Genomic DNA, 16017 nt, shown 5'->3' on the forward strand with positions numbered 1-16017 from the left:
AACTAATACAAATCCAGATGTTAAAATTTTCAAAATAACAAAAAGATATATAATTAAAGAATAAATTATTGAAACAATTCAAAAAATATATGACTCTTCAAAAGAGAAATATAAGAAAAAAAAGTAAACGAACCCATAAAATAATAAGTTTTAAATTTTAACGGGTCTAAACTTTAAACAAAATCATATATAGTCATAGACGTAAGGTGTAACGTTTGGTGGTTCATGTATGAAAATCAATATTGAAAAATACATAAAAAAAAAAAAAAAAAACCTATAATATATATATATATATATTTTTTTTTTTTATCAAAGTAAAGGAGAAGAAAATATAAGAGTGACAAAGAAGGGGATAACAAATTATTCATTCATAAAAAAAATAATAACAAACTAAAGATTTGCTAGAAAGTAGACAAATCTCAATATATGAAAAATCTAATGAAATAAACAATTACTATAAAAAAAATAATGATCAATAGCTTTGCTTAGCCCAAAAAATCCTGTTATATTTCTGTTTTTTTATATATTATATGATGTATAATAGTTTAATAATAGTTTTATATATATATATATATATATATATTATAATGTTATGTAGTATAATATATATTATTTTAATAAGAATTCAAGAAGAAAGAGAATTCACACTTGGCCACAACCTCAATCGATGAAAACATCAAATTTTAACCACACGTGGTGCACGTTGTCTTGGAAATTGGAGCAATGCAGACCAATTGTTTGCTTCATAAACGGCTAATGAGTAAAGAAAAGGGGAAAAAGAATAGTAAATCAAACTTAACTTTAACATAATGATTAGTGAGTTTGAAGTTGGAACGCAGAGAGAGAGGAAGAAATTGAGAATAGAGTCACAGGTTGGTAGAGTTGATAACAGATGGTGATACTGTAATTATAGTGTTCATAATTTAACTTTACTAAGAAAAATGTGTGTTCATAATTAACCTTGAGTTAAATTATCAAAATTTGAGTTTGAGTTTAAGTTGAAATTGTTAAAGATATAGAGTTTCACTGAGAGAAAAATAGTGTTTATAATTTTATTTTTTATTTTTTAAATATTATGTTGTGCTGATGTGAAAAATTATGATGTCAGCAGAAACTTCAATTATATATATATATATATATATATATATATATATATATATATATATATAGGATAAAACAAATCTGATTACCAAAGACTTCTTCCACGAAAGATCTACGATGCTTTATAGAAATGTAATAAAAACATAAAGGTCCATTTCGCATGGCCCATGGCCCATGTGGACTTAAAGCAGTGAGCCTTTTTTTTTTTTTTTTTTTTTTTTTTTTTTCGTGGGGTTATTTTTTGTTTTCGGAATTTTAGGCTTTCTATTGTTTTAAGGCTTTTAGCAGCAGAGAATGAAAAAATAACAAAACAAAAGAGGTTCATGCAAAAAATAAAAATAAGATTGGTGAAGTCTGAGACTGCCTGAGACTATCTACAAAACGATGGTGATCCAAGCAACTACAAAAAGCATGGTTTTGTGGCTATTTCAGAGCAGACAGACCTTCACCTCCAACTCCAAAATCCAAATATTTCAACCATGTTTTCCTTGCTGTTCATGTTGTTTACCACCATCATCGCACCACTAATTCCAACCCTCTCTTCGCAACCATCACCACTAATTCCAACCCTCTCTTCACTCAATATTAATTAGCTTAATCGTATGGACAAATTTGAAATAAGCTCGTAGATTACAGTATTTATCTCTTACTCAAGATTCGTCTATTTGCTGACTCCCTAAAACAATATCATGAAGTTGCAATGTGACCATGATCTTAAAAATGTGTCATTTTTTCAAGTTACACAGCGTGAACTTGCATGAACGGGCGGATTTTATTAAAAGTAAGAGCTTACATAACACATGCACACGAGATACAACCCAACTGGAAATCAACTACCTGAAGCACCTCACTATCAGGACTGCCACACAAGCCACAACTGAGAAGTTAACAACCATTACGTACGGTCTAGAAAATTCAACTGGAAAGTGGATGCATGCATGTATTATTGTACTTGCACCGACTTTCCTATTAATAAAAATAAAAAGGTCCATGTCGCAAGGGCCCATGGCTCTTTTTTATTTTTATTTTTTGGGTTATTTTTGTTTTCGGAAAAAATAACAAAATAAAACAAAAGAGGTTCATGCAAAAAATAAAAATAAGATTGGTGAAGTCTGAGACTGCCTAAGACTATCTACCAAACGATGGTGATCCAAGCAACTATAAAAGGCATGGCTTTGTGGGTATTTCAGAGCAGACGGAGCTTCACCTCCAACTCCAAAATCCAAATATTTCAACCATGTTTGCCCTGTTCTTCATGTTGTTTACCACCATCATTGCACCACTAATTCCAACCCTCTCTTCACAACCACCACCACCACCACAACGCTCCCTTACTCAGCCTCCACCACCGACAGTGCCAGCATTTGAGAATCCTCCAAGTCGGAAAATTCTAACTTGTTTTACCATGTCTACTTTTCAATATATTGATACGAGGATATCACTTTGATATATAACACTGAGTACAAGTGATATAAACTACTTGATACAATATATTATCCCAAATATAAAGATGCTTGAAATTAGTTGGAGGAAGGATGCTTTCATTGTTAAGCCCATAGAAGATTGGCTAGATGAAAGGCAATTGATTGCCGAACAAGACAAAGGATGCCGCCTATGGCCCTATGATATTATAATAAGATTTTTTTTTTTTTTTTTCATGAAAATATTATAACAAGATTCCTGTTATGTCGTAGGGGAAAAGGTTACCAATTTTTTTACCATGTCTACTTTTCAATATATTGATACGAGGATATCACTTTGATATATATATAACACTGAGTACAAGTGATAAAACTACTTGATACAATATATTATCCCAAATATAAAGAAGCTTGAAATTAGTTGGAGGAAGGGTGCTTTCATTGTTAAGCCCATAGAAGATTGGCTAGATGAAAGGCAATTGATTGCCGAACAAGACAAAGGATGCCGCCTATGGCCCTATGATATTATAATAAGATTTTTTTTTTTTTTTTTTTCATGAAAATATTATAACAAGATTCCTGATATGTCGTAGGGGAAAAGGTTATCAATTATTGACTACACGTCACATTACCACGTCACATTGAGTAATAGGAGATTTGATGACATTATCGGGGAAAGATATTAAATAAAAAAAGGCATCCATTCACATTGAGCCACGTGATTAATTATATGTGCTATTGGTATCTTGGAATTCTCATTGAGTAAGCACGAGGTACGGAATAAGTCTAGTATCACACATTGTGGCATAACAAATGTCATAACTCAGTTATATGGTGAGTTGTGGTTGATGAAAGAGTGTCTCCACATGAACCTACCATCACCTCTTATTCAACCACAACTCATCACATGTGTAAATTATAACATTTATTGTGTCACAATGTGTGACACTAAACTTATTACAATGCTTGCTCAAAGATAACTTTAAGATACCAATCACACTTTTTGTAGTGCTGCACAGGCAATTAATCACGTGGCTCACACATTTAAAAACTAAAAACATAAGTGCCTACATTGTCCCACTATCCACTGTCCCCTTCCACAAGTACAGTTAACTAAATCTTTTAATTCTTTAAAATATTGTATGGTATAAAGTATAAATTATTCTCAATCTTTGTCCCACTATCCACTGTCCCCCTTCACAGGTACAATTAACTAAATCTTTTAATTCTTTAAAATATTGTATTGTATAAAGTCTAAATTATTCTTAATTAGGTATGAAAATATCAAAACTACCCAAATCCTCTCGAGGAGAAGGGACAAAAGATGAGATCTCCAGTGAGAAGGAAAATCCTTGTGGTCTAAGTAAAGCTGACAAAGTTGATGACTCTGTAAAGCTGACGGTCATATTAAGGCTGACAGGTGCATCTCAAGATCATCAATGCATGGACAAAGACGACCAGAAGACGTGGATGGAGTGAAAAGTTGATGAGATGAAGCTGATGGGGAAGAAAGGAATTCTTGACGGGTCCAGCATGTCTTTTGCTTGGATTCCACGCATAAGTATATAAGGAAATATCTTACGCCCCACGCTTAACCTTAATCAATAGAACTCCTACAAGGAAAGGATTCCTTAAGATATGCGAATTAAAGAGGTTCTCTCTTACAAGGAAAGATCTTCTGAGCCAAGGAACGAGTATCAACCCTATGCTACTACAAAAACCCTAAGACTCTCACAAACCAATGTATGCATAATTCTCTCAGCTCTGTCACTCTAAAGTTGTGAAAAATTCTCTAACTTAACCTTTGGAGGGTTTTTGGTTAGTACCACACCGGTACTCTCCTAGGGTTTTCTTTATTTTTGTCTCGCAAGTATTGTCTCGAGCACGTGAGTATTGTGTGACTTACTGATGATTTTTCGGCATCATCATCTGGTATCCAAGGGTCCTCCTCCCAAGCTACAATTCAATGTTGTCTCCCTTTCTGGCTTTCCCATAATTTTACAAGCACCCTTTTCCAAAATAAATTAACCATTGCCAAACTCACCTTTTAACTCACCTCTAACTTCCTCACTAACTTGAAATTCTGCAAGCCAAGAATTCCTCACCTTTCGACCACATAGCTTCAAAGCGAAAAGGTTTGACATCTACATTCCTCTTCATATATGCATCTAATAAAACAGGACTTTGATATGAAGTGGGTGCAAACAGATGTCTTGCCAATCCATGTTACAAAACGCTCCATCTAATCTTTCCTAGAGTGTGTTTATTTGGAGGTAAAATAGGGTAAATGGAAAACTTTGAAGAAAAAATAGGGAGGAAAACGCGTGTTTGGTTGGGTGAAGAGGAAAGAAAATAAATGGTAGGGCCCAGGTGTTTTCTCCCCGGGCCCACCAAAATGTTTTCTCTCCAAAATGGAGAGAAAACTGAGTGGAAATTAATTTTTTCTTGATTGACAAAAATGCTTATGTGCACATGCCTTTATTTATTTATTTATTTTCTTCTCTATTGGCAGTTGGCAATAACGTTGCCTTTCTTTTTTTCTTTTTTATTATTTTTTTTCTTTTTCTAGGCAATGTTGCCTCTCTCTCTCTCTCTCTCTCTCTCTCTCTTTTTAATTCTTTTTTTTTCTTTTGATTTTCTAGGCCTGGGAATGGGCGTTCCTTTTTTCTTTTCTTTTTTAACTTGATTTTTATTTTGGGACATGATTTTTATTTTTTTAGTAAATTTGGGTGATTGCTATTTTTTTGTGGTTATTTTCACTTTTTTGTTTTAATTGGGCATCATTCTTTAACAAGAGTATATTAGTAAATTTATTTAAACTCATTTTTTTCCATCCTTCCATTTTTTCACTCCCAACTAAACAAAAATGAGAGAAAATAAAATATTATATATCCTCCCACTTTTCTATCCTCCCACCATTTTCTATCTTCACACTTTTCCACCACTCCAACTAAATGGACCTTATGTTTGCCCATTGGCCACTAAACCCCAAATCAATTGCAAGAGTTTTGATTGAAGAATAAGAAAAAAACCACTAGTGTTATCTTTAAAAGATGTTTTAAAAAATTGGTAATAGGATTTTAATTTTTGTAATAATTAAGAGTGGAGATGATTATATAATAAATGTGCGTAATATTGTTTTCAATTATTATGATTAGAAAATTTTGAGTATATAGTAACTAAAATAACAGAAATTTATAAAAACTACTGTTTGAATTTATTGAACTAGTAAAAATCATTCAATTCATATAATAGATAAACGTAATAAAAAGAATATGTTATCTCTTTTGGATTTTCTTATATTAAAATATTACTTAGTATTTAAATTGATAGCTCTTAATTTTTTCAAATTGACCTTTAATGTGTTGTTTCTAATGTGATTGTTAATTGATTAGTTTTTTGTCCATAAATAATAGGCTTTTGTTCAATGACATAACTACAATAATATACAATGAACTCATAAGGTAAACAATATTTGGATTATAAAAATGTATTCTAAAAATTCCATCCACCTATATATATATATATATATATATATGACAATGTCCGACAAAGAAGATTATAATGCCATGTCTTTTATTGAGCCTTCCAAATATTTTACAGCACCTAATATGTAAATGCTAAATTTATTAATTTTGTAACAGTAACTTAAACTATGTAATTGCATAGGCAAATTAAGCCATGTTAGAATCTGTGAGGGTATAGATGGGTTCAATTTTTGGTGCTAGATCTCATCACTCACTTCAATTAATTTTTGTGATTTGCACACGCATAAACTTCATTCGAAGTACACCGAAACCCCAAAATAAAATTAATGAAATTTTCAACATTTAAAAAAAAAAAAAAAAAGCTCTACACTTCTGGAGCATCTGCGCACAAATATTACACATTAAAAACATTGCACAGGTTGTAGTAGCCTTCAACCACTGCATCCTCTTCTTTTCTACAGAATTAAGATAATTTTACAAATACCATAGCCAATATCCATAGGACAACAGGAGAAAAAAATACCAAATATATGATAATATATCACTTTGGCTCCAAGCCATGGATCCTTAAACACTCTAAAGCACTCTTTCTCTTCATTGGGGTTGCCTCAAATTCTGAATTCCTGAAATTCAAAACTTAGCTACATCATTCCATTAATTTGACTACTTGTATATTTTCACTAAAAAGAGCACCAAATTGCAAACTCAATATCACATACAACATCAATTAAAAAAATATACTAAAAAAAAATACTAACAAAATGACAATTCTTCGTATTGACTTGTCTCAGGGCTGTAAAATGTATATCTGGTTGGATTTTCAGCTTTTCTCATAATTAAAAAAAAAAAAAATGCATTTAAAGATGGTAGGCAAGATAAGAGGTTCTTATGTAATTCTTCTTCTTCTTCTTCTTAATCCCTTTGAAGTCATAATCTTAGTCAACCAATGGTTTATCCTAAATGTAAAACATTAGATGCAACTCCTTAGAAAAGCTCTAAAATGTAAAGAGGTAAGTTCAAACCTAAATGCAAATAATTTAGTATAGTGGAAAAAATGTAGGCACAAGTTTACTTAAAGTTAATTTATGAAATAAAGTAATTTATTTTTGGCCACAATTTGGGCCAAATTAACTTGAGTTTTTTGCATTTTGAGCCAATGTAGGCTTTACTAACGTAAGCTTAACTCATTAACACAATGTAAGCATAACTAACTTGGCCATCCCGCGGAGTGGCGGTGGCTGCATGGCAGCACCGCCGAGCCAAATGACGGCGCTAGCTTGGAACTGCCGGGGAATGGGATCAGCTCCGGCGGTTCGAGCGCTCACCGACGAGGTGAAAAACGGCGATCCAGTCTTGGTTTTTCTAGCAGAAACAAAAGCTTCTCAGGGAAGAATCAAGGGGCTTCAACTCAAATTAGGCCTTACACAGGGCATTTCGGTGCCTTCTGATGGGCGGAGTGGGGGCTTGGCGATGCTATGGAGAGAAGGAGTTGATGTGCGGTTCAAAAGTTGTTCAAATTCGCACATCGATGTGGTGGTGTGCGAAAGTAACGGAGCGGTGCCATGGCGTGCTACAGGGTTCTACGGCCACCCCGATGCAGGTATGAGACCTATCTCTTGGAATTTACTTGAAGCTTTACATAGACAGTGTAATATGCCTTGGGTTGTGTTTGGAGACTTTAATGAAATTTTGAACTCTGATGAAAAATTAGGATGGTTAGAGAGGGATGCTAGACAGATGGATAGGTTTAGGGAATGTTTAAGTACCTGTGGCTTGTTTGATTTGGGGTTTGTGGGTCAAAGATTCACCTGGTGTAATGGGAGAATTGGAGATCAACGAACCTTGGTTAGGTTGGACAGAATGGTAGCTAATGAGGAGTGGATGAATTTGTTTCCGGAGGCGAAAGTAGTTCATAGATCTATGGCGGCCTCGGATCACTGTTTGCTGTCTTTATCGATTAGAAACAGAGTAACAAGGAGGGTAGCTAGGAGAAGATTTATGTTTGAGGAGATGTGGACTAGGGATGAGGGGTGTAGAGAGGTGATTGAAAGGGCATGGGATCCCTTGGATTGCAATCCGGAGCTTTCAATTCAGAAACGACTGAAATGTTGTCAGTTTCAACTCCAGGATTGGAACCGGCGAGTGTTTGGAAATGTAAATAAAATTTTGAAGTTGAAGCAGGGTCGGTTACAACGTCTGGAAGAGATGAATTTACTTCACGAGTCGGCTGTGGAAGTTCAAAAGCTGAAGAAGGAAATTAATGAAGTAATGTTGAGGGAGGAGATAATGTGGAATCAGAGGTCAAGGGCGCTGTGGATCAAATACGGAGACAGGAATACAAGGTTCTTTCATGCAACAGCGAACAATAGGCAGAGAAAGAATAAAATTGAAGGAATTTTTGATTCTGAGGGGAGGTGGAGAGAGAACAATGAGGAAGTTGAAGAAGTTATTCTGGAGTACTTCAAGGAGATTTATAGCTCTTCTTTTCCCACTGAGTTTGGTGCTAGTCTGGGAGCAGTGGGCAGGAGGGTAACGGAGGACATGAATGATGATCTGTTAAGGGATTTTAAGGAGGAAGAAGTATGGCAAGCCCTTATGCAAATGCACCCAACAAAATCTCCGGGACCGGACGGGATGTCCCCAATATTCTTCCAAAAGTATTGGGATGTGGTTGGACCTCAAGTTGTACAAAGTGTTTTGCATACTCTTAGATTGGGTTCTATGCCAATTGGAGTTAATGAAACATTTATTTGTTTAATTCCCAAAGTGAAATGCCCCCAAAAAATTACAGAATATCGCCCAATTAGCTTATGCAATGTGATCTATAAATTGGTATCCAAAGTCCTTGCTAATAGGTTGAAGAAGGTACTCCCGGACGTTGTGGATGAAGCTCAAAGTGCCTTCGTTCCTGGTAGGCAAATCACGGATAACGTCCTTGTTGCATTTGAGGTTATGCATTGCATTAATCAAAGGAGGAAGGGGAAGGAAGGGTTAATGGCAATTAAGCTCGATATGAGCAAGGCGTACGATCGGGTTGAATGGGGGTATTTAGAAGCGATGATGAGAAGAATGGGGTTTAGAGAACGATGGATATCCTTAATGATGATGTGCGTGACTACCGTTTCTTTCTCGGTTTTAATTAATGGGGAGCCAAGGGGAAAGATTGTCCCTACTAGAGGTCTAAGGCAAGGAGATCCTATTTCTCCGTACCTCTTTCTTCTTTGTGCGGAGGGCCTCTCGGCAATGTTGCAAAGAAATGGGAGTGGGGAGGCCGTGGGTGGGGTGCAAATATGTAGAAGGGCACCAAGGATCTCTCATCTTCTTTTTGCGGATGATTGCATAGTCTTTGGTAAGGCGTCGATGGAAGAGGGTTTAAAAGTCACTAAAATTCTTGAAGACTATGAAAGAGAGTCCGGGCAAAAACTGAATAAGGAGAAGACTTCTCTCTTCTTCAGTAAGAATACGGCGGAGGAGGTGAAAGAAGGGGTAAAGGATCTGTTTGGGGCTGAGATTATCCACCAACACGAAAGATACTTGGGGCTGCCTCCACTGGTAGGTAGGGGCAAGAGGAAAGCTTTTAATCGTATAAAGGATCAAGTGGGGCGGAAAATAGCAAGCTGGAAAGGAAGGCTTCTGTCCACTGCAGGCCGGGAAATCTTGATAAAGGCAGTGGCTCAAGCTACCCCGACGTATACGATGAATTGCTTCTTGCTACCCGATTCCCTGTGCAGCGAGCTAAACTCCCTGGTGCGAAATTTCTGGTGGGGCCAAAGGGATAAAGAAAAAAAGCTTGCTTGGATTGCTTGGGGGAAGTTGTGCAAGCCAAAAGCTGATGGGGGGATGGGCTTCAAAGATTTGAAGGCTTTTAATCTGGCTTTGTTGGCGAAACAAGGGTGGCGACTATCCCAAAATCCGTGCTCCCTTGCTCATAGAGTCCTAAAAGCTAGGTACTTCCCAGGGAAAAATTTTATGGAGGCTCAATTGGGCAATCTGCCGTCTTACACGTGGAGGAGTCTGCTGGCTGCAAGGGAGATTGTTGAGAGGGGGATGCGGTGGAGTATAGGAAATGGGCAGAAGGTGCGGATTTGGGCAGATAGGTGGCTGCCAACTCCTCATTCTTTCAAGGTGGTTAGCCCAAAACCTCAAGATTTTGATGGGGAAATGGTGGAGTCTCTTGTCAATCAGCACGAGGGGGGTTGGGACCAAAATCTGGTGAGAAGTGTTTTTATCCCCCACGAAGCGGAAACTATCCTAAGTATTCCATTAAGTCTTTCTTTACCTGAAGATGCGGTGACTTGGGCTTGGACTCCAAATGGGAGGTTCACAGTAAGTAGCGCTTATAAGGTGGCGTGCAGCTGGTTGTGTGATAGAAGAAGCAAAGAGGAAGGTTGTGGGGTGTCGGATCCAGGTAAGGGCAGGCAGTTTTGGAAGTTCCTTTGGCAGCTGCTGTGTCCTAGTAAGGTTAAGCATTTCTTATGGAGGGCGTGTAAGAATATCCTCCCTACGAACTACTGTCTTAAGCTCAGAAAAATTCCCATTGAGGAAGCGTGTGGAGTTTGTGGAAATGTAGAGTCAGCTGGGCACGCTCTATGGGATTGTGAGGCGGCAAGGGCTGTGTGGAGAGAGTCAAAGTTAGTGCTGCCTAAGCTCAGGAATGATCACCGCGACTTTATGGAGGTTGTGTGGGAGCTTTGGGATCGGGAAAGGGAGTTGGATTGGGAGTGTTTTGCGACTATGGCCTGGTGTATTTGGAAGAATAGAAATTCGTTGAAATTCGAAGGGCGGGGTAAGGCAGCAAAGGTGATCGTCAAGGAGGTTGAGTTGCTAGTGGAGGAGTTCAGATCAGGGAATACAAAGGAAAAGCTTCCTGTGGTGGTGAGAACTAAAGCTTGGAGGCCGCCAAGGGAAGGGTGGTATAAAGCAAATGTGGACGGGGCAGTATTTAAGGAGACTAACAGTTGTGGAGTTGGAGTGGTGATTCGAAATGATCAAGGCCAAATCATGGGGGCTATGAGTAAGAGGCTGGATCTTCCGTTAGGAGCGGTGGAAGTTGAAGCGAAAGCTTTTGAAGAGGGGCTAAGGCTAGCAGGTGACCTCGGGTTGAACCAAGTAATCCTGGAGGGAGATGCTCAGTCAGTTACAAATGCTTTGTTGGGTAAGAGCTTGCCGCCATCCTCAATCCAAAGGCTTATTGCTGGTGCAAGTCGCTGGAAGCAATGGGTTCAGGTGTGGAGTGTAAGCTATGTCCGTAGAGATGGGAATGGGGCTGCACATGTAATGGCTCAAAATGCCAAATTTATTTCTGATTGTGTAGTGTGGGTAGAAGATACCCCACCAATGATTCAATGCCAAGTGCATAGAAATGTTCTTTTGTTGAACCAAGTTTCTATTTAATGAAAGGTATTTGTGTTGACTATCAAAAAAAAAACTTGGCCATCCCTAGGAAAATTTCTTAGCTCTGCCACTGTACCTAAGATTCATCTTTTTGCTGGCTCCCTAGAAAAATATCATGGAGCTGCCACTGTGACTATGATCTTCAAAATGTGTAATTTTTTCAAGATACACCAAGGGAACTTGTATGAACGAGCGGTTTTATTAAAAGAAAGAGTTGAAATTACACATGCACATGAAAGACAACCCAACTGGAAATCAACTACCTGAAACATCACACTACCAGGACTGCCACACAAGCCAAAACTGAGGAGTTAACAACCATTACGTACGGTCTAGAAAATTCAACAGGAAAGTGGGTGCATGTATTATTGTACATGCACCGACTTTCCTATTAATAAAAATAGAAAGGTCCATGTCGCATGGGCCCATGGCCCATGTGGGCTTAAAGCAGTGAGCCCTTTTATCTTTTTTTTTTTTTTTTTTTTTTTTTTTTTTTTTTTTTGAGTATTTTAAAGTGGGTTTGAATAATATTGTTTTTATTCTTTTAAAATATATATAAATAAAAAAATGTGAAAATATATATATAATATTATTTCAAAACTAAAAACATTGGTTTAATATTTAATATGACGTAGCTTTCTATTGTTTAAGGCTTTTAGTAACAGAGCATGAAAAAATATCAAAAACAAAAAAAAAGAGGTTCGTGCAAAAGATAAAAAACATAAGGTTGGTGAAGTCTGAGACTACCAACCAAACGATGGTTATCCAAGCAACTATAAAAAGCATGGCTTTGTGGGTATTTCAGAGCAGACGGAGCTTCACCTCCAACTCCAAAATCCAAATATTTCAACCATGCTTGCCCTGTTGTTCATGCTGTTTACCACCATCATCGCCCCACTAATTCCAACCCTCTCTTCAGAACCACCACCACCCCCCTTCCCCACATTACCCTCCCTTACTCAGCCTCCACCACCGACAGTGCCAGCATTTGAGAATCCTCCAATCCCACAATTTCCCCCATGTTGTCCCCCTTTCACTCCATCACCACGAAATAACAACATATGGCCTGCACGAAGTCAACCACAATCAGTATCCGTGTGGTTCGTGCTGGGGTGGATCTTGGCTCTAATAATAGGAATTAGCTTAATCGCATGGGCGATTTACATTTGCCGCCTAAAAGTAATAGGGCCGCCAGGGCCTCCAGGGAAGCAAGGGCCGAAAGGTGATCCAGGGCCGAAAGGGGATCCAGGGCCGAAAGGGCCGCCTGGGCCGCCAGGGCCGAAAGGGGATCCAGGGCCGCAAGGGCCGCCTGGGCCGCCAGGGCCGAAAGGGCCGCCTGGGCCGCCTGGGCCGCCAGGGCCGAAAGGGGACTGTTGTTATTGCTGCAAGGGCTACAAGGGCTGCGAGTGCCGCATTAGCTGCCAGGAAATGATAACAGTAATTTTTTTCCCATCTGTTTGGAATTTTGTATTTTTTTCCCCCCAGTTTTTACCATTTGGTTCTGAGAATACTGTTATTCTTTAAACCCAAAATCCGCTCTACACAAAAAATACAGTGGCTGGGTCTGACGGGTCAGGCTGAAGGTAAAAAAAAAAAAAAAAAAAAAAAAAAAAAGATGGGGGCGTTGACGTTATGCAGTCCCAAGACACCCCATCACCAAGACCGCAAAATAAAGTAGAAATGAAAAGCACAAACCTTATCTTTACCCTGCTTCTTCTGCGTTTTCCAGTTTCCCTTCTTCTCCAATCTTCTGTGTTTTCTTTCTGCAGTTATTCTTCTTACTTCTTTGGGTTTCCTTTCTTCCTCTATCACTGGAACCCAAAACGGCAAAACCAAAAAAAAAAAAAAATCAAAATTTTTTTTTTTTTTTTTCAATGAAGTTGTGTACTAATATGGCTGACACTACCCCTTACCCATGAAAAGGTTGGACATGTGGCCATGTTTCTACATTAATTTGCTTTTAAATTTTTTTAAACCATTTTCATTTAATTGCATTTTTTTATAAGACATTTAAATATCTAATTTCAGTAATTTATTGGTACTACAAACCCACGTATTCATATGTTAATGTTTTTTTTTTTTTTTGAAGGGTATTCATATGTTAAATTCATGTGTATATTATGGATTAAACTAGTGCAAATATTATACATATTTGCATAAAAATATACAATTTTGTAAACATTTGTTTTGTCTATAATATAATTCTATCTTATCCCGATAGTATAATGTGAATTAATAATTTTTCTATTTATTATTTTTTTTATCAATTAATAATATTCCATTCATATAAAAAATACATTTGAAAGATGGTTTTTATTTTTACTTTTTGGAACTATTTTAGTTATTTTTTCCATTTATACTAATTTATTATATTTATTTATATATATTTTAAATAACTTTTAAATTAATCATAACATCATCATGGTTCGACCTCAGTTCGACCTCTATCCAACCTCAAAAACCTTAAACCTCTTCGTTTTCCGGTTCTTTGGATAGTCTGAGTTTTAAAACCATTATATGGGTTTGACAAAGTATGTAGAAGTTGGATGATCTTTTGTGTTGTTAAGTAGGTTCTTTCCTGGGAATTTCTATTCAATTCGTATATGCTATGAGGTCCTTCTAAGGAGAAATTATTAAGACCTAGGTCCCAAGTAGTCCCAACCAATAATAAAAAGCCACACATTTAAAACAACTCTGACTTAACTTCTTAAATGAAAAAACAAAACAAAACCACATAAATTTAACTCTAGTTAAAAAAAAAATTAATTGGAAAAACACAAATAAATTTAATTTATAAACAGGCAAGATTCAAAAGCTTTAAATAAATTTGAAATCCAAAAGCTCAATCTCATCAGTTTGTATTTAGTTTTAGTGACCTTAGTCTTTCCATAGAGGTCTTTTTCTCTCAAAACTCTAGATTAGTTTCCTTCTTCCACTCCATAACCATCACTAATCTGTCTCAAACTTTATGGCAAAGAATATGGCCAACGAGTATAGGTGCTTACACAGTCCATAGATGTGTATTTAAAAAGAATGATAAAAATGAAGGCATGACGAATTTTGGTAAAAGCTGCAGAGCAATTTTTTCTTTTTCATCAAGATTTTATTCTTGTGTGTGTGTGTGTGTGTGTGTGTTTTTTTTTTTTCCCCCCAAATAACTATTTAACCACTGACTTTCTTTATGAATTTATTTTTACATTAACAGTGTGACCATAGGGGTTGGCCTTAGTAACTGATGTGCATGTGCGAATATTGTGGAATCAGCTATCATCTAATAGCAAAGATTGATGTCAAAGTTTTGAATTGAAGATTGCAAATGTTATATTCGGTCGTGGATTTGATGTGAGCTTTGAACATTGGTTCTGATGTGATCTACTTGTGTTGTTTGGAATAGTTGTTTTAATTTGGGATTGTAATATTTTGGCTTATAAATAAGGTTAGTGGTATTTGCAAAAGTTTGGAGGTTAGTATTTGCAAATGATTTGTGTTTCAGGGATTAATTTTGTTTTAGTGTTTGGATATCATTGTAAATTGTGTTTGTTTTGATAATAAAATTTCTCCTTTATCCAAACGAATAGGTTTGTCAATGGCATGTGTTGTCTGTAAAATGCTTTTAATAGGGCAGTTTGTTGTGCTTGGCCATATCCTTGGCTATATTCGAAAAGTGACTATTATTGAATAAATGAATTGTATTGAATATGGGATCCAGCAAAACTCTTGTATGCGCTCGGCACATGAGATATCTTTTCGGGATTTGGGAATTAAATTTAGTTTGTGTTGTAAATGAATAAGCTCTTGCAAAAATCAACATTTTTTTTATCTCTTTCTAGATAAAATGTTGGCCTTTTCCTTTTAAACAATTATTGTTTTACATTGATAGTGTAATATAAACTAATAATTTATTACATAATGCCAACGAGGAGATTTAGAACTCACTTGGGATAAATCTTAGATTTATTTTTTACTATATAAATGGTTAAATATGTATTGAGGTTTTTAGAAAGTTAAATATTACTCATTTGCTTCTCTTTGGCATTGTCAGAGATCTATAAGTTTTTTATTAGATGATATGTCAGTATTTCAAGGACTCTAATCATTCTCCTTTTTCCTCTCTCTCTTAGTTGATTACCCTCTTGTTTGTTTTTTGTAAGATAGTCTTTCATTCAACAGGCAAAAATGTTGCATCCGCCACTAGTAATATACCAATTTTGCATTATTTAGGAAGACCTAACAACTAAACTTAACAAAGATGCCAAGGACTTGGGGTCAATCGTGCTTTCCCTGCACCTTATATTAGGCTTTCTTGGATAATCCTTGCATTATTTGATAAGAGATAGCTAGACTAACAATAGTTGAAGACTTCGTGACTTTCCACTTTCTACCAACCACGATGACTTTTGCCAACTTTGTTTTTTTGGCGAATTAACCTATATGCTAAATGCGATTCCAGCTTTTAAACATGGTTTTGAAAGCCCAACCATTCATTGAACCATAAAAGGGAGAGGTTCAAGGTATTTGAGATCAAATCGAGGTTGAACTGGGGTCGAACTGTAGTGACATCATAATTAATTTAATAATTATTTAAAATATAAATAATTATATTTAGTAAAAAA

General features: G+C 36.4%; 1 protein-coding gene across 1 annotated transcript; it reads left to right on the forward strand.

The window, feature by feature from the left end:
- Positions 1–12202: 12202 nt before the first annotated feature.
- On the forward strand, positions 12203–14975 carry LOC126720482 (uncharacterized). The gene is made up of 2 exons (XM_050422978.1): positions 12203–12841; positions 14610–14975. The coding sequence occupies exons 1-2, from the start codon at positions 12257–12259 to the stop codon at positions 14631–14633; spliced, it is 609 nt and encodes a 202-aa protein (XP_050278935.1). The 5' UTR covers positions 12203–12256; the 3' UTR covers positions 14634–14975.
- Positions 14976–16017: the final 1042 nt, after the last annotated feature.

Source organism: Quercus robur, chromosome 4 (assembly GCF_932294415.1).
Source record: "Quercus robur chromosome 4, dhQueRobu3.1, whole genome shotgun sequence".
Classification (NCBI taxonomy): domain Eukaryota; kingdom Viridiplantae; phylum Streptophyta; class Magnoliopsida; order Fagales; family Fagaceae; genus Quercus; species Quercus robur.